At 40.6% G+C, this 24,090-nt stretch overlaps 1 protein-coding gene across 1 annotated transcript in view; it reads right to left on the bottom strand.

The window, feature by feature from the left end:
- pappa2 (pappalysin 2) overlaps nt 1-23,667 on the bottom strand; it is a 63,362-nt gene extending 39,695 nt beyond the window's left edge. The window contains exons 1-9 of the mRNA XM_076031542.1: nt 21,891-23,667; nt 17,730-17,962; nt 16,206-16,433; nt 15,448-16,046; nt 8,225-8,373; nt 3,778-3,917; nt 3,499-3,652; nt 2,833-3,025; nt 1,878-2,014 (exon numbers count right to left, since the gene is read on the bottom strand). Coding sequence (XP_075887657.1) covers nt 1,878-2,014; nt 2,833-3,025; nt 3,499-3,652; nt 3,778-3,917; nt 8,225-8,373; nt 15,448-16,046; nt 16,206-16,433; nt 17,730-17,962; nt 21,891-22,821 — 2,764 coding nt within the window. The 5' untranslated portion in view covers nt 22,822-23,667. The remainder of the gene's footprint in view (nt 1-1,877; nt 2,015-2,832; nt 3,026-3,498; nt 3,653-3,777; nt 3,918-8,224; nt 8,374-15,447; nt 16,047-16,205; nt 16,434-17,729; nt 17,963-21,890) is intronic.
- Between the last annotated feature and the right edge of the window lie 423 nt (nt 23,668-24,090).

The following is a 24,090-nucleotide window of genomic DNA, read 5'->3' as shown; positions in this document are numbered from 1 at the left end:
CTCAAAATTCTACACATCACGTAATTTGGGTGGCCAACGGGGGCCAAACACAATACAACTGCCTAATGTGCCTTAGTTGGCGAAAACAGCTGCAGGTATGGAAGCCATGCAAATTCACAAACACGAGTCTAAACAAGGTACAAAAAGAAGATCGTGGTGCAAACAAAAAAAATATACAATATACTATATACATATACTTAATCATCAAATGCGCTGCAAACAGAGAAGCAATGCAAAACACAACGGATGCAAACCAAGAAAAGAAATGCAAAACGAAAAAACGCAGAGAAAAGCCAGTCGGAACCAACGGCTTAGCACAGTAATGTGACTTTTATTTGAGTATATTTTATGCCAGTTTCTACTAGAAACTTTCTAGTCAGCCGTTCTTGGTTTATCTGTTCAGATCTCACCAGAGATGTTCAGTCGGATTCTGGCTGGGCAGAATCTGGCTGAGTGTCTTCAGTGTCTTGAAGACACTGGTTGGTTACTTAGGGTTGCTGTCCAACTGAAAGGTGAACCTCTTGAGTCCTTCAGGTACCATTCAGCAAAATCCAGCTGGTCTACCATGTGCCTTTTGCTAAGAAGTCACTTGCATCCTTCTGGTTCTTGGTCCCTGATTGCTGAGTACTGTATTCAACCAACTCGAGGAAGAGTCCCAGTATTCTGAACTTTAGCTGTCTGGCCTCAGATTCGTGCGTCGAGACAATCCTGTCTAAAGATAATTCCTTTAACCTTGTGCTTGATCTGTGCTCTGACATGCTCTGTCCACTGTGGGACCTTATATCGACAGGTGTCTGTCTTTCCAATCAACTGAATTTATCACAGGGAAACTCCAAATAAGCTGCACTAACACATCTCAACAACGATCAGTGGAAACAGAATGCTCAATTTTGAGCTAAGTGACAAAGGCTATGAATACTTTAGTACATGCAATTTCTTAGTTTATTTATGTTTTAATAAATTATCAAAATTCCCCCAAAAAACTTTTTTCACATTGTCATGATGGGGTGTGTGTGTAGAATTTTGATGGAAAAATTAAATAAATACATTTTGGAATAAGGCTGTAAAATAAAATGTGGAAAAAGCGAAACGCTGTGAATACTTTCCGGATGCACTGTATATCACGGAGAGCTTTTCAGGAATTATGACAAAAATAACAATGACTATTGCTTACTGACATGACAGAAGTTGTAGGTTTGAATGGCAGCCAGACTTTAGCTGGAGTTTAGTTGGACTTGCTTAGTAATCCCAATGTAATGGTCCCTCTTGGCTGAAGCAAGACACAGACAGAGAGAGGTCTGTCTTTCAAAGCAATTATCATTTAATGATTTTCTGCTTTTTCGTCTTCCAGGAGCCATTAGTCTTACATGCACCTAAAATTCTCAGAAAAGAAAAGTGCCTTGTGCCTGTGTGTGCACGCACGCGTGCATGTGTGTTCTCGCACGCATGCTTGCATGCAGGAAACAAGAGGCCTAGGTAGAATTACGGGACACAAACTCAAACCCGGAACCACCCAATATTTTAACTGTCAATTTTTTTTGACAGAAGCAAATGAAAAGACCTTCACTTCCACAGAATAATCACATCTGTCTGTTGCTACTCCTGGATTTCATTTTAGGAGAGGTGAAATTCATCAGTTGAATAATGACCACCAAAGATAGTGTCTATAATATGGGAAATTTGAGTCAAAAGATTTCGTCGCTTTTTTTGCTTAGTGTATTGCAATTGGTTTACTGCCGTTTATGCTCACAGCAAGATGCTGGGTGCAATTTGCCTGGATAAAACATACAAACAAATAGCAAACACCCGTCTCACACAGCTGCACATGCATGCACATACACAAACACAGTCTATGTTAAAGGTACTGTTTGACTGACCGACTGCTTCTTCTGGTGTCCAGTAGCCTGATGTGTCGCAGATGCGCGGTGAAGTAGCCTCATGGGCATACTGGTGGAAAACACCATCTTTCTCACAGTCGCCACAGTTAACTGAGTGAGGAACATGGAGGGAGGAACTGCAAAATAAATGGATTGTTACAGTTACTAAATGTTACACTTCCTGTTGTGGCAGCAAGACAAACTACAGCTGGAAGTGTAAATTTATTAGGATGATGTAATATGTGATGAAGACTCCTGCAGAGCTAATTCTAATATCACCCTATTGTGTCTGGATTGTCCACCCTGAGCTACAGTAAAATATAGTTATACTTCAATGACTAAAACATGCAACACTAAACATTTTACGAATTTTGTTGTATAAGCCATAAAAATGTTGTATGCTATAAATAATCCGACTGCTGTATATTCAAACCTCTTCCAAGTAGTAGAGCTTGTCCCTGTTTTCTTTAACTTTACATGTGTTGTTGTAGTCATCTCAGTGAATAGAAAGTGTTCTAGTCACCGAGATGACAACAAAAACACATGTAAAGTTTTGTGAATGTGCAAAGCAGAACAACAACAAAATGTCAAAATTCCTTACATATCCATGGTACCTGGCATCACTCGCAGTCTTTCAGTTTGGATCAGGTACTCAGGGTTTGGTGTAGAGATAACTAGCATGATGTGAACTTTGCTACTAGTCAGGGACATTTATATCTCTTACATGTCACTTGTCTACAAATTGCACACCTTGCTGGAAAGCCTGTTTAACATACGGTGTAAGTTGTACGATCTTTTTTATGGATTGTAGTTAGCAAATACAAATACAAAGTTCAACATCTTTTAGTACCAATTGTCAAGATATGACAGATTTTTTTGTGGGGTTTTTTTGTGTTTTTTTTTTTTTTTTAAACAAAGACACATCAACACACACAGACTACAGACAAAGTTGTACCTCTGATACAACGCTCCCCTCATTGGTGGTAGCCAGTAGAGTGATGCAGAATTCAGACTCTGGCCTGTCACAATAGGGGCCAGAGAGATGGAGGCAGGTTGCCCGTCTGTCAGCCACTTCTGGTACACCAAGTCCAGGTAACAGTGCATTCGGGCAACTTGGTTGGGTGTGAACTCGTTGGTGCAGTTATCATCTGATGTGGAATTAAAGTAAAAGAATCGTTTCACTAGACACAGGTATTGGAACGAGATTCTCATCACATATCCATTCGTCTAAATTTGTCCCACATAATAACATTACAATGATAACATGTAATCAAAGAAAAAACAAAAATGTTTTTTCTTTTAATTTTGGAGGCAGTTTCAGTGCAGGCAGTTTTAATGCTAAAACAGAATAATACATTTTATATGGACAAATATCAAAATTAAACTTCTGCTTTAACACAGTATTTGTTTAAATGAAACTAATTACATGGACAATAAATTAATAACTGCCTGTTAATGAGTTAATGCTGCAAGAACACTTCTTAGGCAGCAAGAGCTCTCTTTAATCACTATTTCATCACGTGGATATGTATGTGCCTTGTAATGTACTTGTAAGGTGCATCCTCTATATTTTTCTCAACATTGCTAACAATTACTTTATGTTAAGATGGGTTCATTTTACCTGTGTAGCTCATGTAATTGTTGTAGGGCGTGCCCTGGTATGTGGCGACACCACAGGTATCGCTGACAGCTCCAGGATCTTGACACATTTTGGATTTAGGCATCGGTGCAGTGTCAGCGCACAGATCTCCGGTTTCCATGGATGGCGTGGTCTCCTAAAAAAGATAAGGGCAGCATACTGTTGAAAAACTAAGGGGAAAAAAGCTCCTTTTTAAGCAGAGATATGGCAGCAAGTGTGCTGTGTCCAGTGTCTTGAAGAGTTTGAAGACTGTAATCTTACCTGGCATGGATCATCGCAGGAGTCCTTCTCACTCACGCCCTTAAAGACATGGTACAGTCCCAAGATGTGGCCCATCTCATGAATCATAGTGTTTTGATGGCCCAGAGTGCCAAAGTAGGAAGGGTTCAGAACCATACCCCCTAAAGAAAGGCAAAACTATGGGCATCACACTGGTAAAAGCACATTTTAGAGTAGAAATAAGCAGATGAGCACATTGCAATGACAAAATGATCTGATGTTACCTCCTATATGAAAACATTAGTCACAGTCACTTTGTAATGTATGACTGATCCCACAAGATAAATCACACAGCAATTCAGATTTATTGTCATCATTGTCAAGGTTTTGTGCTTTCCGTTGACTTTCATGGCGAGCAGTTCGACCTCTGCTCATTATTTCACCAGGACTGTACAACATGTTTGACATTAGTCGTGCATGCTGTTAGATCTTTGGATAGATGTGGTTGTCTTTTAATCTTTTAAAACAACTTTATTAAGGAACGCTCATCATTGATTTAACATGTTTGGTACAAAGTTAGCCACAGTGTTGTTAGCTCCACTCTAAACTCCCTCTCTGGATTTGAAGGGACCAGGGACTACAGGGCATAATGCTAAAATTCCTAATCTACAGAAACTCCTGTACACAACGCTGGAATAGCTCAGTCAGGGTAATTTTGCTTTTTTTTTTCAAAATAACTGACTCCTCTGTTCTTTTATTCAATTGGTCATACAAGTGTTGAGACGTCACATGCCTTTGACGTGTCTGACTGTCACAGCAGTTTTCCTCAGAAGCCTCACCATTGACATGCAGCTGATCTTCCTCTTTTGGGTGTGACCGACCAGAGAGATCTATCACAAATCCGCCGTTGGATCGACTCAGATGTGCACATGAAGACCACCTTGTCCTGGGTATGTTTTTTTTTGGCCTACTTTAGGATTTTGATCCAAATTTTAATCCAGCGTAGGTGTTTGTTGTCCTCATATCTGATTGTCTTTACATTATTCCAATCTTCGACACTACTATTTATTGTGCGGGGGTCTGAAAATGCTCATTTGAGGGGTTGCGGTCTTGTCTTTAATCTGGTGAGTTTCCTTTTCATTTTCTTATAAGGTGCTCATTTGTTGTTCTGAACAGTGTCCCTGTATTCCTATGGATTCATTTTTTTCACATGAATTGTATTTTCTTTAGATATATTTTGTCAGGGTGAAATATATATTTTGTCACTGTTTTGTATGTGGTTGTATTGTTGTTGTTTTTCCCTGATTTGTGATTCTTTGTGTATGGGTTGTTTTCATTTTTACACTTTATTTTTTCCTGTATTCATTGTCCATTTTGGCAGGAAGTTACCGAAGAACAATAAGCACAAATGCTGAATTAAAAGGGCAATCAAAACTTGATGTCCTAAACATCATCAACCTGGACAGGGTGGCCTTCACGCTCATGCTTGTGCAAAGTTGGGACTCTCTAAAGAAGAAGATCAGCTGATATCAGGACACATGAGAGGATGTTGGATGAGGCTTCTGAGGGCTGCAGTGTGTCAAAGGTATGTGACATGCCAAAGGTATGTGACATCTTAACACTTAACTCAACCCTTACCTCCACATTACTTGAGAGTGGTTTTTAAGGTGTTGGTGACAGCAACGTAGTGACAGCCGAAATCAGTGTAAGACGGTCATGTTTCAACACACCAACTAATGTCAGGCTTACACTTAGTCATCTTTGCCATTCATGATATTCATGTATAATATGTATGATATGTCAGATTAGTCGATCATGGTGTATTGCTGTGAGGGTAACAACATGACAAGTTCGATCCCAACCAGAGCACTGATCAGTCATTGTGTGTTATCATCACAACCATGTGCAAGTTCAGAGGTGGTCGGTATAAAAGTCAAAGGAGACCAATTTAACCCGAGAGGATGCGAAGTAGCTGCTTAGCTTCACCAAACGTATCTGCACGTTTCTGAGCAAAGGCTCTGGTGAGATTGGGGTCGATGGAGACCCTGGCACCTTGATATTTCATGGATTCAGAGATTTCCCTGGCTTGACGTAGGATGACGTCTCAGGTCTGAGAGTGACGATGTGGCCGTGGGAGCTTCCCATTCTGCGGCTTAAGGCGAGTGATCCTGTGAGCTCGGTCAAGAGAGGGCTTTTCCTCCAACTCAGAACAACTCACAGCAATACAGTTGGTAGGTCGGAGACTCTCCACTCCTGACTTAATTCCCAATAGATGTATTGGGATGTATTCCTCTGTGACTTACCTTATAAGTCCTCACATTTAGCTTGAAGCATGCTGATGTCAGAAGACATTTTATCATAATTGGCTAGTAAATCCTCAATGAAATCACTACCAAAAGTAATGGAGTTTGGCAGCCTCGTTAGCTGTTGATCATGGTCGTGATCGTGTCTTGGAGAGCCGCAAAATCTTTTTAGAGTAATCCTGGCACAATGATTTTGATTGATTTGATAAATTGGGTGCAACATAGGAGAAGCGGGTGTGGTAAATGGATGGATGATGACTTGGCTGCCAGCTAACTAAAGCTGTAGCTTATGACTTCTGCATCCAGATAGATAGATAGATAGATAGATAGATAGATAGATAGAGTATTTTTATTTTTTTATTTTTTTTCAATTTCACTTCGAACAAAGTGTTTGTGTCCTGGGAAATTATTGTCTCTCCTTTTGTGTGTGAAAATGTTTAATTTAAAAAAGACCCTCAAAATAATTTGCCAGTAATCTCTAAAATTCTGTTCCAAGACAGCATTAAAATGCCATTTCTTAATTTAATATTATAATAATAACAGCAGTTTTTCCCATTTTGAAGACTCTAGTTAATGCAAAACATCGATATTAAAAGTTGTTTTATAGTTGTTTTGCTGTTGTTTGGAGCTTTGTTCCTAGTGATAGCACATGCTGATAAATCCCTTACCTCAAACAGAAATGACAGTTATTGTTTTTTTTAATTGACAACAGTGTGCATTGTGGTGATGAGAAAAAAAAAGCCATTCAATCCAAAGGCACTAAAGAACGAGGCCGCTGGAGGAAATTTGTCAGACACAAAGTTGTTCAGAAACAGCGTCAGATGCTAAATAACGGAAACAGATGACATATTCATAACAGAATTAAAATCAACTGTTAGGTCTGAGCTCAAGTAATAGCAACTACAAACAATAAAATTTGTTTGATTTTTTTGTCCCTGTGGACATAATTACATGGTTCAAAGTAAGCTTTTAACTTTAGGTTATTTGATTTATTTATATGACTGCATGCTCGGAATGCTTTGTGTGGTGTAGGCAAATCTATAGACACATTTCTGACAGCTTGTATGAATCATATCAGTATCGTGTGATACTGGTATCACACAATACTGTTCAGATGGTAGGCAGGAAGTAAAGTAGTCTGGCACAATAAGCCCATAATTCACATCCTGAATGAATTTGCTTCACATTTGAGTCTGCGTTTGGATCCATTTATATAGAAATGAGTTCAGTGCGATTGGCTTTTTGGTATTCTTGAATGGTTTGTGCCCTGCGATGAACTGGCGACTTGTCCAGGGTGTCACCCTGCCTTCGCTCTAAGACAGCTGGGATAGGCTCCAGCAGACCCCCGTGACCCTGAATAGGAATAAGCGGGTATAGAAGATGAATGAATGAATGAATGAATGGTTTGTGGTTGTTGTCTCCATGGGGTTGTTGCTGCCCCCTAAAATTAAATGCAAATGCACGGGAAGCCGACCGTTTCTCAGTTTTCTCAGTTAAATTGTCTGGTTGCACCAAGCTAGAAACCAAGTTGCTGGTCTCATGCTGGTGTTTCTGTAATTTTATTGAATCAAGTGGTGTTTACGTCATCGAGATGCCACTGTTATAACTGAGCTGTTTTACTTGACTTCTATGATGATCTCTGACTGTGATGTTTATATAGTGACATGTAAATGTTAGTATTTTATATTTATTGTTTTCTTAGCTGTGACATTGTTTAACACTGATGCTTTGCAAGGACACACGAACAAAAAGAGGTTTTTAACTTCAATCTATTTGCATAACATGCAAGAGAAAATAAGCTTTTTATGGAGGTTTTACATGAGAGGAAGTCACTCATTTTGATGTTCTGTTGCTGAGAATAAGCTTTTACAATTAGATAAAGAGTGAGTCCACTTGTAATGAGGCAGACATGAATATTGTGCTACAAAGTTTGCACAGTAGCTCAGTAGACATGGATCTGCTCAGGGTTTTCTGGTTTGACATTGGCGTCACAGCTCATATAAGAAAGACATGAGATCAAGTGGGTCATAAGCAAAGATTAATATAAACAACAAAACTCACAACATCAAAACACATGGCTGAAAATACAGGCAGAAACATTAACAAAGCAAATTATGATAAGTGAAGTATGATGTTAAAACTACTCAACTGTCTGTTAACATTCAGTTTAAAGTCAGCTATCTTACCCTGATGGGTTAGCGCTTCCTTTGCCCATGGCCAGGTAGCAGCTCCAGCCAGCTCTTCACGAACAGAGTTGCTTGCAAAGAAAACGTTGAGTGTGTCAGCGCTGCTCAGCTGTAGCTCCTCCTTGAGCTCCTTCACACTCATATAGGCCCTACAGAAATGAAAAATACCAAAGATCAAAACAACAGTTGGTGTCAGCTCACAGTTAATTGCACATTCAATCTTCATATTAGCGTATTTAAAAAAAAACAATTCCATGTCAGTTTTGCATTTCCTAAAACAAAAGAAGATTTATCTACTTGTTTAACATAGTTCAACATGTCTTTAAGGTCCTACATGTGACATCTATGTGTAATTTATGCTAATGTGCTTTCAACCAACAGCAGCTTAGTTTTTCATAGTTCAGCATATTAAAGAAAACAGGTCAGTGAACAGTCTGCAGTTGAGAGAGTGGTTAGGAATATATAGCCACGCGTAGCAGTAATAGCATATCAGCATATTATATTGAAATAGCATATTGAAAAAGATGCAGGTGTGTTCTGTTCCTAACAGGAATGATGCCTGTGCATATCGTGATTGATCTGAGACAAAATGATTATTCACAGCCAGCGTACTGTATGTTTTCAGGTCTCATGTAACAACCCTTTTAATATAATGCTAACCCACGATAAAGCATCGCCACACAATTAAAAAAAATAACATTTTGGACATTTTTAAGGGGACAAACACAAAGAGGTTGTTGTTATGTAGACGTGTAGTCTGGAACTGGCACCAATGTCCCGAGGAGGATATGTTTTCAAAGCATTGAAAACTCTACTGGATGCTTTACTGGTTTCGGTTTTGTTTTGTCATTTTTAATTCCTCCACGCAAACAGAATTCTATATCGTAATCGCAGAATATTATACTCTATGAATAATTCCCCAGGAGGCACATTGTTGTGATGATGTCACATTATTTATTTCCTCCATGTCTACACCTGAAATTCTTTGCAATTTCCCTCCTTATTAAGTACAAAAGTCCCTGAGTGGGCTCCTGCAGACTGCAGAGACAAAGGCTGAGCCTCCAAAGTTTTTCTGCCTCAGAGAAAGTGTTTGATAAAAACTAAAAACAAAAAACAAAACAAGGTCAGATACGACGCTATTCACGTCCATGAACTTGTAATTGTAATAAATGTCGGCACAGTTGCAAACCTTCTTTGTTTCTCTTCTAAAGTCCAATCATACTGGCATAAATGACACGTTTCTCATATCCACTTTTTCACACAATAAATTAAATCATTCTCAAATCATTCAAATCAAAAGCAGCTCAAATCTTTCTTCGCCACAACAGTCAGCAAGAAAGGTACAGCACCAGCATTACCACCCAAACCCTCCTGCTTACAAGCAAGGGCTTGATGCACTTTATCCCCTTGCTTGGGGCAGCACAGTGAGAAACCCACCCTTTCTTCAGCTCTGAACAATAGCCTCAGATTTCAAGGTGCTGATTTTCATCTTAGCCACTTCACACTCAGCTGGGGAACATTTCAGTGCATTCTGAATGTCATCAACCAAGGAGGATAGCCAAAGCAAATCAATAACACAGGACCTCCATCCCCCCCGTTGGGTGCCATGTAGTGACAAAGGGACTAGGATGTGGATACACGTCCCGGAGGTTCCTCTAGTCCAGGTGTCACCAACGTGGTGCCCGCGGGCACCAGGTAGCCCCCAAGGACCTCATGAGTAGCCCGCAGACCCGTTCAAAACATTGCACTGCTCGTTGAGCTGTGTCTAAAATTCAATTTAATCCAACCTCGTTAAGTCATTTTTGATAATTATTGAGAACTCATGAGCTTGATAAGTGTCTTCACATAGAAGAGTATCATTAATAATAATATATAACTCAGAGAGTTTGTTATTTCAGGAGAATCTAGCAAACTGGTAGCCCTTCATACGGCTCAGGACCCATGTAGTAGCTCTCAGTGCCAAACCGGTTGGTGACCCCTGGTTTAGTCTAAAGCGTGGCTGGCCAGAGCTCAAGAGTGAGTGTGAGTAACTCGGACATTTGGTGGGACTTTGGAATACAGTTGTTGCTCCTTGGTCAGGGATCTGATCAGGGTGTTGCCAGGCCGCCACCCTTTAGAGGTGGATTTAATTAACTGTATGACTCATTTGAATTTTTTGATCGTGAAGTTCTGTCTTATTTTGACCACACAAAGCTTTGAATTTCATTTTCTTTTCTTGTGTTTTTATGGCTCAAACGTCATGATTTTTTGCTTATTATTGTTGGGTATTTCTCCAGCTTCAACCTCAAAGCTTTTATGTGAACGATCAGTTTCAGCTGTGAGGTTATCGCCATCATGAAGCAATGATTTGATTACTTTTTATGCCTTTTTTTAATATTAGATTTTCACTGTATGTTGGCAAAAATTATTTTTTTAAATCCAACTCAGCTGTAGGTTGAGGTCGGCTTCTAGTGTGGAAAAGTCTAGATGGCTGCAATAAGAACATAATTGTGACCATCCAATGGTGTTCATTCAAACTAATGTTTGATGCTTATGGATTCAGACGATTGCCTCTGATTTTGTCCAAAGTCATTGCTCATCAGCCAACATCCCTGTGTCTTTCATTATTCCCCCTCTTGCTGTCCTTCACTCAGATAAGAAAATGTCTTTTCGGGCACTTCGCCGAACTAAATTAAGAGGTTTAAGATTTAATGGTCTTTTGGGAATCCCTCCAGTCACTACACTCTGAGACTTGGCCATGCCTGCATGTTAAATCTATCAACTCATTGTGCATGTATAGATGGCGGCGACTTGATCACATCAGAGATGCTTATGATAGAATCATAGAGTTCAAGGCCAGGAGGCACAGACTGACCACCCTACCTGACACTTGTTTTAAATAGATTCCCATTTGAACACGTTTCGAGTCAGCACTCATAATGAAAAGCTGCAAGTTTGTGTCCATTTTAAATATCAATGTAGACAAGTCAGTCACTCACGGGCCTTGGGAATTACAGCCCAGCCTCTAAAGATATCAATGGTTGTCAAACATTTCAACATGTATAGTGTGTTAAAGTGTGTAATATTACAGCACATGATTTACTGCACACTTTACAGCTCTCCGTAAATTCTTACGGGCTAAAATAAAGTAAATAAAAAGGATTCAAACCTGAAATAGTTGCACCAAATGCCGTGATGAATACAGTACTAGAAAGAGACAGCAGTGCTCAAGGGTAATACATTAAAAAGTAAATTTCAATGCATTAGTGCAGAAAACCTTCACTGAAGGGCTGAACTAGCAAAAGGTGAGAACCACTCGTCTTGGACGCAATGATTTTAAAATTGACCCCTAGTAAGCTTGGCCACCCTGTTAAGCCCAGTCCTCTGGGTTATAGTAGGTTATACTGGGTTTTTAATAAGTGTAATAGCAATTTAAATTGTGCATTTGGTGGCCTTTTCAAACAAGAATGAAAAATGAACAAGGCCAAATTTAGAATTGAGAATTAAACATTGTATGTCTCATCTTAGTGCTCAGCTTTTCTTTGTTCCTTGGTTGATAAGGAAATGTTGTGTTACAATAAAATTGCCGCTACTGCAAACTGCCGTCTGACTGGCACTGATTACAAGACACCCTCCACCCTGTCAGGGCTAAACACTGCCTGCAGTCTAGTGCCTCTGTCTCTTTAAAGTGCACTGATTGGTCAAGTCATACTTCACAGGGATAAAAGCAAGCTACTTGACCTTGGATACCTGTACTAAATTGAACATGTTCATTGCATTTTCTCAGCCACTGCCTCTCTATGGCATATGTCCTTCTACTTGCCACTCCCTTTACTCATTATTATATTAATAATAATTATAATACCAGCTGCTTCTCAGCAGCATCACGTTAATTGCGACAGTATAAGGCTTCAAAAACTGCTGCCTCTGTCCTGGCCAGCAGTTGCTAACTGCCAGATGAGAGGCAGGTATCAGAAGCAAGATTCTGATCACAGAAACAGCTCAGCACTCTGCAGGTTCCAGAAAAATGTCATCTTGGCAATGACGATTTTTCCCGTCTTTTATTTTCCTGTTTAAATTGTCTCACAAGCATGCAGACAGGCCAGTCGAGGCCATACATCAGCCCTCTTGACAAGCTGGAGACACGAACCCCAGAGAACCGACACTATTGTTGATCTACTGGCAGGGGCCAGCTTTTTTATCACACCTTGGAAGCCAGTGTATTGACAGTTCACAACGTTCTCATTTAAGACTCGGAACTGAAACTCGGGAACAGGATTTACTGTTATGCTTTCAAAATCTGTACAGCCAGTTGCATGCATGGCTCACGCTGTCATGCAAAGAAGCTTGTGCAAATAATTCTCTTGAATGAGTCTGCTCATCAGCAGTACATTCAGTACATCCATCCATTTCCCTGGCACAGCCCCAACAAAAACCATTTCCTGTTGTTAGGGAGAGTGTAGTGGATCTAATTTCAATTCGTCTTTGGCATAATCTTTGCAACAATTTCCAAATAAAGCTAAAATAATTCAATGAGCTTCAATGGCTTTTTACATAACTAAGGTTGAAAAACAGGCCCTGTCTTGTGCATAACAACCTGGCACAGAGCTGTCCACTCGCCAGCTTTTTTCATAAGTGTCCATCTCTTCTCTGTGGGGTAGAGAGTCCTGGCTGCGAAGGTCGGATCATCTGACCCTAACAAATTCTTTTCTTTCCCTTTGACTAGCAGGGTAGGTATCCCACCCAGCTCACTACTGGACAACATAAATTCAGTTTTACGTGCGTCACAATTGAAGAACAGCCTACATAGGGGACCACACATGGGTTTTGCGTTTGTCTTCCAAGGACAGTCAGCATGATATGTGCTTTGTTTTACACACACACACACACATGCATATATATATGTGTGTGTGTGTGTAATTATATGTATATATACATATAACATATGTATATGTATATATATATATATATATATATATATATATATATACATATATATGTGTGTGTGTGTGTATATATATATATATATATATATATATATATATATATATACACACACACACACACACACACACACACACACACACACACAACTACAAATGAGAAGTAAAGTTTAAAATCTTTAAAATCTTATCAAAATGAGAATTCCAAAAGAATTCCAAAAAAAATGATAGATTTAAAGATTGTATCACTTAAATTTGTGGATTGTCTTATAGGTTGATCAGCTTGTGTGTAGAGGACATTATGGCTTACACTGCAGCCATCCACAAGAGGGCGCTAACGTAAATTCAGAAAACAGGCCCTAATGTCCATATTGTCGGATTTGGTAACATTCCAAGTATAAGTGGCCATAAAGCTGTCTGCACGGCAACACTTTAGTTGCCAAATGTAGTCGGCATACCAGCGGGTGGGCAGGTTTAGCCCTGCCCAGCCACTTGTCAGGGTTAGGGTTAGGTCTAACCCTAACCCTAATCCTAAACCTTTTGAGGCACAAGCCACCCAGAAATTGCTTCTCTCTGGTACAACCCACCCATCAAAATATGGAGTCTTCCGGTTTCAAAGAGAAATGAAAACTCAAGATGGCCCTGTTCATAAAGCCAATCTCCCGGCTTGAGAAGGGGTATTCATAAACCCATGGGTACAAGAAACAAAAAGCAAAACTGTAAGTGGATTTTATGAACATTTTTGTTGCCGCTCATGTCTTTTATGTATTTACATTCGACAAATAACTTGAAGTGGTCAAAGAAAATTTTCAATAATCAAAAATCAAATTATCATTCTTACTGCAGCAGCACTGGAATTAGTAATATATTAGAGCAGGAATACTCAGACAGACAGACAGATAGATAGACAGATAGATAGATAGATAGATAGATAGATAGATAGATAGATAGATAGATAGATAGATAATGGTCCCATTATTATCTGTCTGAAATTATTATCTGTTTTAAACAAATGAAACTCACTATCACTCAATATGCCAAACATAATCAGATATGTCTTAGTATGGTACAGTATCAGTATAGTATGTATATAAATATAACTGCATATAAAGGAAAACATATGATTAAATGGTTTCAAAAGCATTTAGAGACCCTTTAGTTTAGAGAATCCTTCAGCTCCAAGCAGAATGTATATTTGTTTAAACTAAGTAACTTCAGTTTCCCAATCACCAGTGTAAATCTTGGGGCTACAATTTGGATTACCAATAAAGTTGTTAAGAACCTGGGCTGACGACTTCATGGCAAGTCTTCATGCAAGCCATTTGGACCACTGCATGAGGCCATCTGTCAGACCAAATGGAAGGCAGCGGGACGCCGCTCTACTTGTTTGGTAAAAACAAGTGTGTTCTTTGGCCTCTTAACCCATCATCCCCACTTCACAGCGCTCTCTCCAAAACCACTTGGGAAAGCGAGAGTACCAATTTGTGCATGAAGCATGTTGAGCCTCTTGCTGCCCATCCCTGCTGAAGCACTGCCACGTGCAGACACCGTATTACCCTCATGGGGCGAATGGTCTTATGACTGGCCATTTATGCCCTCTCAAGCTTCTTGCCTCTTGAAAAACATGTTGTCCGAAATGACTAAAATATCTTTCCCACTCTTTATTTTAAATATTCTCTCAAGGCTTGCAGCTTTTTGCATTTCTCTCTGGGAATGGGGACTCATACAGGTGTTTCAAAGGCAGTTTAAATAACAATTTTTTGAAAGGGAAAAAAATTATTGGACCCTGCACCCCCTTAACCCCTCAATTAAGAACAGCGGAGAAGCTCTTTTTTCGGCCATTTTCAAACTATCCTAAAAATGAAATACGATTCATATTTCATTTTTATTTCATTTTTAGGATAGTCTGAACAGCACAAATCCGTCAAATCAGTTCCAGGCCACTTTCAGATGGGGAATCCTAAATCAGAAGACACATCGCTTATGTTTGACTTCATTCTGAATAGTCATGACTTTTACATCGGAATCAGAATTGGACAGACATCACAATTCAGCATTTGAGGAGGCAAGACCCAGCATGATTAAACAATGCTCTGGATGAAACAAGCATGAGAGGAAATGGTGATGGATCTAGTGAGTTGAAAGGAGGTGAAATATTCTTATTCTTATTGTGCCCTAGATGTAATTTTGTAAAACACACAAACCAACCTGAGTAACATGAAGCAAAACATCTAAATTGAGCATTAAGACATATTGGGAATGCAGCCTAAATTACCAACTTCTGTGCTCTTCTGACCTCACCTGTCAGGGGACTCGGGATCGAAGCAGGTCTTGAGGACATCTGTGACTTCAGGATCACAGCAATCTCCATCATCATAATCATAGTGTATAGTGTTGCACTCCATGTTACACACTCCATCCTGTCTCTTCCAGTTGTAGCAGGGTCCTAGTCTAAGGCAATCCCCTCCATCGTGGCCTGTTCTTGGATGGTCACACTCAGGGTCACATTGGCGATTCCCAATCTTTCCAATTCGACAGTTGCTGAGGACAAACCGCTGTCGGAAACTGGAGTTTTTCACGGTGTGCGCAGTCAGATCCAGGGTGATGTTGTAAGGGCGAAAGGCCTTGGTCAGAGCCTGGTGCTGGAGCTTGATCTGGGCCTCAGATACAGTTGGATTTCCGCCATTGTCATTGGAAAGGTTGACAATGCGGTAGCGAATGCGTTTGTGTGTACGGAGCTGCCAGTTGTTGTTGTAGGCAGAGATTATGTCAATGTTATCACATGGTGTGAGACCACAGGGAGGAGGAATGAAGGGGGAGACCACTTCCTGTTCAGGGACAGGTATGGTGATGATGCTTGGATGGAGGCCAACTTTGTTTGGAGTCCATTGGTCTTCCACCTCAAAGTGAATAACATTAAAACACAAAGTTAAATTAATTTCCATTTCCAACCTCATTTGAATTGAACCCACGACAGTAATACATGATTTGTCTTAACTAAAACAATATCTTTCTGCAAATAGAGCGTAGTAGTAATAAAAAAAAGTAATAATAATTACTCTTGTGAAGTCACTCCAAGTCGCTAGGAGCGGCTCTCTTTTGTCAGTCTGAAATGGCAGCTTGAGTCGGTCCTCATGAGAGCGCTCATAGTCCCATAGGACCAAACCCCCAATGCTGCCCCTGAAAGTGTGTCCGTGGTCTGATTGGTTGCCACCGAGGTAGAGATTTCTACACATCTTCATGAAGGGGCTGTAGAGATTACCAGACTGAAGGCTGCTTTCTCCAACCTGGGAAGTAAAGGTGAAAAGGGTGTGGGGGGGGGGATCAGACAAATCAAGACTTCTATGAGGCTATACGTCAGAAAGACCAAGAGCATCCACGTTTTGGACATAACTGTACAAACACACAAATTGCTGTCTAGAAAATGTATTCATAGTTTTCCTCTATGCTGGAAGGCTGCAAGAACAAACCCCTTGACAAGTTAACATTGAGCGTCTCATGTATGTCATGTATGTTCCCCAAAAGCTGAGTGATTGATTAATCCAGGCAGTAATGAAAAAAAGTACAGACTATCACATTGTCTTTCTTTTCGTTAGAAAATATATCAGATAAATCATTTTCAACTTTAGCTTGGCCAGACGCAAAGCAGTCTTGGAAATAGATGAAGGCGTTCACGGAAGTAAAAGTAAAAGTTCCGGGGAAATCATCCAAGTGCACCTTTAGTTTGGAGTTTATGACATTTCGTAATTATGATTTTTATCAAGTTAGAGCCCCTGAATGAAGGGATTATGTTCATATATGCAGGCAGTGAGGAGAGAGGAAAAAGTAGGTAACTTAAGAGTAAACAGCCAGAGTTTAGAGCGAAGACTGAACACAGCTGAACTCGGTGTACAAACACTCACTGTGCCACCATTGCTAGAAGGTTTATAGTTAATGTGGAATGAGTTTTTATTTCTCAGTACACTTACAAGTATAATTTAATGAGGCTACATTGACAGCTTAGCATTTAAATGGAATAAACTTTAATTTTAATATGGATGCATTTTGTTTTATGTAGGACCAACCATGTTTTTCTTCCTCATCAGTCAGCATAGTTATGTTCCCTGACTTTAGAGTGACCGTGAACTGTGGAACTGGACAAGTCCAGCTTAGCTTGTGACACCAACATGTATAAATTCATTTTAAAGGTTTAGTTTTAGTCGAGAATGTTTTATCTATTTGATGTTTGTTTTTTGACAAATTAATATTAATGGATTTTCCGCTCAAACACAGCAAACTGAGAAATTAGGTATTTCCTTGAGGCACAATCTTAATAACATTACAGTTGAGGTAATTCTGGTAAAGTCTAGTGATTTGCTCTGTCATGTTTTTGGTTGGTCTAGGAAAAACAACCATCCTCAATTTGTCAATGAATTAAAAGCCATCAAAGAAGTCAAATATACTATTTTGACAAACAGTAAAAGTATAGTTCCTTCATCAAACCACTGCTGTTATATTGAAGTATGGCAACAGCAGGTTCATCAATTCAAAGGATAAATGTGCAACACCATCAAAGTTCCACCATGAACTGAAGGTACACACACCTTTGCTCCTTCAACATACAGGGTCATATGGAGACCATTGTAAGTGGCCATCAGGTGAGTCCAGGTATTGGCTTGGTATCGCTGGTGGCTATATACAGTGGTGGATTTGGCTGCGCGGTCCGTGCGAAGCGAGAAGTAGAACCGTGCATCTTTGGTGCTTGAAGGTTCCACTGTGCGAATGCCGACCGACCAGCCCTTCTCACTCAGTGAATGGGAGCAGTTGTCAAATACACCTATAGGAAAGAAAAATGGAGGTTGGAGTACTTTAAATTAACAATGGTGTTAGAGGAAAGAAAATACAACTTTGATTTAAAAAAAAAACAAAAAAAAAAACTGTCTTTACAAACATCCCTAAACAAGCAGACGTTTAGATGTATTTCAGCCCTTTAGATGAAAATATATCAAGCATCCAGTTGGGGTGATACAGAGATGTGGAAAAGACACAAAGATTGAATGAAAAGAGCAGAAGAAGAACTGAAGTATTTCACTCAGCCATGGCAAGACCCTGATCTTTCCATTTGCTGTTTCAACAGACACACACATATCAACATCTGCTCCCCATATGTCCAGCACTGAGACAGCAAAGGTCAGAAAAGCCCTTCACCCTCTGCATTGCTGTATTTGTGGGCGTATTTGTACAGCATTGTGTGAGTTTTCATGGAGAAAGTACAAAATGCCCAATTGCAGCTAAATGTCCTCAAGGGGATGCATTGAATTGAATTGAATTGAATTGAATTGAATTGAATTGAATTGAATTTAATTGAATTGAATGTGCCGGTTTCAATTCATATGAATGTTTCTGGTGATAAGCCACATAAATTACATCCATTATTAACACTCCTTGCTGTGAGGCAACAATCCCAGAGAGCAGTGCAGCTGTGTAGCTGTGTTTGTTTGCTATTGATTGCCACCAATTGTTAATGGGAGGGGAACACTTGGTGATCACTCCTCATTACACTCACTACATAAAACATCTTTACATTGTATAAAGCAGTGAGCTCATCCTTCCTCTCCCGAACTTGCCAGTGAGCTATAGGTGCATGCGCATATATATATATATATATATATATATATATATATATATATATATATATATATATATATATATATATATATATATATATATATACATATATATATATACATACATACTGTATGTACACAGTGTGTAAAGTGAAAAAGTATATATATGTACTTTTTCACCTTACACACTGTTCACCTTTAAATAGTAATCATATTCAACAAGGACTCCCAAACCATTAAAGGTTTTAATCCAATACTATAATATAATGCTGGATTGGATTTCACTTAATTTTGAGGTACTGACCTTGTTTTGACCTTCTCTTTTTATTTAAAAAAAACACACACACACACACACACACACACACACACACACACACAAAATAGAGGTGGTCATTCATTCCATTAGATCGTAGTTGAAACTGTCAGCAAATAAAAATCTAGGATTGCGAAATAATCAAGACTGGCATGGAGTGCTTTTGCAGGAAGTTTATTTTCATGAGTGTTTTGCATCACTATACCAGGCCAAGCGCCATATTTCAATATTTCTATCTTGTTGAGTTTATGATGGTGTTTGTATAAATTTAGTGTTGATCCTTATCATCAGCCAGTACTATTAGGTAACCCGTTATTAGCCAAAAATATTATCCAAAGAGCAGTAAAATGCCTTGGATAGGAGCAAAGCAGTACAGAATCTCTATAACTGAACATTTAAATTAACATTAAAAAAAATAAAATAAAATTATAGCAGGAACAAGAGGTGTTTTTTTCACACTGCATTTTCCAATTTTTTTTCACAGCAGTACAAAGTGAAAGGCTAATGCTGCAAAATGCCACCCTCACATAAGGAAGCAATGAGGAGGAAAAGTTAAGTAACGGAGTCAGATCTTTGATCAGAGTAAATGTGAGTGGACTTAACAGTCTGTGGTCGCCCTCACTATCTAGCCAGCTGTAGTGCCGCTCAACTTTGTAATCTTTTTGAAGTTCAGGTGAGTTATTGTCTCAGGCATGTAGCTTTTTCAAACGTAACATTCCTGATTAGGTTAGCTGGAAAAACACTGGCATTCATCTTCAATGGAACGACTCAACTCCAAAAATCAAGCTTTCAAGAGGTCAGTCTGTCTGCGGTCATCGCACAATATCAAGGGAGACAGTCAACCTATGCGTTACAAGGGTCAGTGAAACAAATCTTGACGTCTGCATTTATTTTGGAATGTGAAGCGTACAAATATTGTGTAGTCTGAAACTGTAGATAATGTCTGCAAACTCAATTCGTTGACAGGATCGTCTCTAATTGTGATTTGTTTTATTATTATTATTTGTAAATTGTAATTATTTAGTATTAGTATTTAGTGTTTAAACAATATATTCTCATTACCAACAAATATCCACAGCAGTTTATCTGATTATAAGTAATTAAATTTGACAGTAACATCCAATAATATTCATTTTAATTCATATTAGGATTATGGTATATCAGGATTATGGACCTAATGCCAAGGCCAAAAGGAGATTGAAGTACTGAAATGAAGTTAGCAGAAATAATGATCCAGCGCTTGTTTTGTTTCATTTCTATAGTTGCTGCTTTATTTTGTGTATTAACAACTGCATGAATGTAATTGTATGTACTATGCTGTTTTTAGGGTTATAACGTGTTGACCGGTAGGTGCAAACAGTCACAATGAGAAACTCAGAGCCATCAGAAAACATAAGTATAGGGGATTCCTTAATTGTTGTTTTTGGAGTTCTGAAGTGTTTAAGCTGTCGAAAAAGCATTTCATTCATGAAAATGTCTAGACATAAAAAAAAATATTGTAAAAGTAAATAATGTAATATGTTTGGCAACTACTCTCCCAGTACAATATTATTTAATCTGTTTGCATAACCGTTGAAAGAAAGCGTGTCAAATTATATTTATTTATTTGTGGAATCAATCAATAACAAATGAATGCAGGCATAAATATTGCCGCACAACCCACTGAATGTGCAACAGCAAAAATCAATCATGTCATAGTGAGTGAGCCCAGTTCTTCTCGGAACTGAGGGAAGAGTATCTTGGCTCTGACAAAAGAATCAGTGATTAATATGCTGTTGATTAACTGATGGGTTAATCATAGAGCTGGCCACTAAATGCTCCATGTATTTGAAAAATGTTGTTTTCTATCATGAGGTGGCCGTCACCATGTCTGCTGCAGAAACCAAACATCGTGATAAACCTTGACCTTAGTGGTGAAAGCAGCATTCTGTAATCATTGCTGTTGTACCTTGGAAAGTGTTTTACCAGTAAATTTGCAGCAACATGGGACAAAGAGGGTCAGACTCAAAAAATGATGGTATTACGTCATGTAGTGTAGTTGTCACAAGTGATTTGCTACAACATACAAGCAACAATGGCTACAGCATGAGCCTATAGCTGACAGGGTAAAAAAAAAAAAAAAAAAAACAAAGCAATTGAAACAAGAGCGAGGAACTGGGCGGTCAGTCAAGGGAAAGGCTGGTGGCAATGCTGCATGTACATCAACCAACAGGAGTGTGATAAAACATCAACAAGCAATGGCTGTGATATTTAAAAGCCCTCTGTGTAAGGTTCAGTACGGGATGAATGAGCGCCTCTTGAACCATCATGTATTGCATAATTCCTGAGACCATGTTGTCACTTAAGCTTGACTCATTGGAATTAGATCGGCTGAGTGACCTGCCCTGACCTGCTGAGAGCAGGGGACTGTATTGTCACCGGGCTAACATGTATCTCTCATAAGCAGCTGTCATCACGGAATGGCCAACTTCGAGGTTAGTCTTTATTTTTCCCGAGCCGGACTGCAGCTCGTCTTTCCTGAGCAAGTTTTGAGGTCTGCCTGCCACCTTATCATTGAAGCTGCACAAAACAAGGCAGCAACCTGGTGTGTGTGTGTGTGTGTGTGTGTGTGTGTGTGTGTGTGTGTGTGTGTGTGTGTGTGTGTGTGTGTCATACATACATACATACATACATACATACATACATACATACATACATACATACATACAGCACACTGCACACTGCTTTGTTAAAAGTTGACAAACTGCCACATTATCAAAATACACACACACGCGCATATATATACATAAAGCGCATTATTTTTTTAGTGTGAAGTCCTCACCCACCTGCTATGACGGCAGGGTTGCTCTGGCCGCCCTCTGGCTTCACCCACAGCTCCACGCTGAACTTGCTCCGCGGCAACTCGAACCCGGCGACCGGCTTTAGCTTCAGCTGCTCCCGACGCCCACTGAAATACAGGGCGGTCATCCAGGCAGCGGGCACCCTCGGCACGGGGCTGCCCCAGGGAGCGGCGCTGCCGACGGGGACGCTCGCCGGCGCGTCCGCCTCCTCCACCTCACCCGAGTAGTCCTCGCGGCTGACGTCCCCGAGTGTCTCTGGAGCGGGCTGCTGGTCTCCATCGTCCCTCTGCGGCTTCTGGAGCACCTGCTGGGGCCCTCGGGGATCTGCTGAGCTGTTGGGGGAAACTTTGTCCGCTGTGGAATTTGTCTCTGCGCCGAGGGGAAACGCGGGCTGCGGGGTCGCACGGAGACTCCGAGCCAGTCTGGAGGTCTTCCCGCTGACCGGGACCTTCTCCCCAGCCTCCCCGGCCAGAGACAGCCCTGTCGCGCCGCTGACAAGCGGTTGCTCTCTTTCGTCGGTCGCAGGGCGTTTGTGGTACTCCCCTCCACCCGACTGGCCGGTCCAGTTCTCCTTCTCCTGCTCGCTCCGGAGCAGGCCGCCGGTGTCGAACCTGCAACCTCCTGCACAAACCGCAGGAGCGCTCTTTGCCGTGCGGGGCTCTCTCGGGCTGATGTGTGTCCTTGTGCGGGCCGCTGGAGGGCGGTGTTGGGACGGCGAGAGGGAGCGGGGTTGCCGCCGGGACCTCCAGGCGCCGGAGACGGTGCAGGGTTCACCTGCTAACCTGGACAGCTCTCTGTCTGCCCTCTGCGCCATGGCGCGCTTGTGCCGGCCGAGTGCATCCGAGCGGACCGGGTTGAGCAGCCACGTGTTGGTGATGAGAACAAGGAAGATGGCCAGTAGTCTGAGCAACAGCATTTTAATCCGACTCTGTTTGGGGCGCTTCTTAAATGATGTGAAACCGGACTACTTTTTAGGTTGTATTTTTTTTTTTTTTTTTTTTTTTTTTTCGCGTGTGCTGAATATAAGCAACAATAAAAAGCAACAGCTTTTCACCAATTAAAATGTTTGAACATCAAAGGGAGTAAAACAAATATCAGTGCACTCGGGGTTTAACTTAAAAAGGAAGTCACAATAAAGGACGTGAAAAACGTTTTGCAGCTGTGCAGCTCTGCATATATTTGTATAAAGTGAATATTATTTCAAAAAATCAGATATTTGTTCAAATTAATATTGTGCCGTCGCGATTGGCTTATCACACTTGCCTGCTCTCCATTCATATATCCTCCATCCGAAGCCTCTGTGCCGTATATCACTTAGCGCACCTAATAAGTCTTAAAGAACGTGTTGCAGCAGGCTGGTCCAACTTGAAAATTTGCCTTTAAAATCACCGAGGAAAGTGTCAAATCACTTCTCCCTGGTTGTAATTGTATATTTTTTGAAAATCTGATTTTATTTACAGTAATAAATCAGGTAATAAAAAAAACCCTCCTCAAACACCTCGCTAACTTTGCGCAGAGCCCCCTGTTTTCCGTTTTACCTGATCATTGCGGTATCACTCAATGTCCTGCTCCGAAATAAATGGCTGCAAGGTGAATCAGAAATCATAAACAAAACAGCCTCCCCTCCCAAAAAAAAGAGGGGACGAAATCAATTCAGAGTTAGACGCAGCGCAGAAACACCGAATCCTATGAAGTCCGTTAAATAACAGTTCGGCGTCTGCTCCCCTTTGTTGTGTTGTGCGTCTGTGTGTGCTGTGCGCGCCTCTGAGAGTGACTTGCTGCTCCTCTGCACCGGTCCATGCAGTTGTAGAAACATCCTCCTCCATTCACTCCTCTCTCTCTCTCTCCCTCTCTCTCTCTCTCTCTCTCTCACTCTCCACTCTTTTTTTCATCTGGGAGCCCCTGCCCGCCCTGACATCACCGCCGGTAGGGGAAGTGTGGTGGAGGTGGTGGGAGGAATGGCGTCCTTCCCTTTGCAGTTTTTACAAGGGAAATCCTCCTCTCTCCACTCACACCACCACCCCGCTAAGCCCCTCCACCCCCTAACCCTTGCATCCCTCAGATGCACAGAGGCGCCAGGAGAGGAGCTGTAAAGTTTATTTCTGGATTTTAATGTTGACCTCATTCATTTGTCCATCCATCAGAGTCCCACCTGGGCTGTAAGTTGCAGGGAAAGAGTTCAGAC

Source organism: Nelusetta ayraudi, unplaced genomic scaffold (genome assembly GCF_046127955.1).
Source record: "Nelusetta ayraudi isolate G7.1 ecotype Tasmania unplaced genomic scaffold, CSIRO-AGI_Nayr_v1 ptg000033l, whole genome shotgun sequence".
Taxonomy (NCBI): Eukaryota; Metazoa; Chordata; class Actinopteri; order Tetraodontiformes; family Monacanthidae; genus Nelusetta; species Nelusetta ayraudi.
This window is presented reverse-complemented; position numbering and strand designations above follow the sequence as displayed.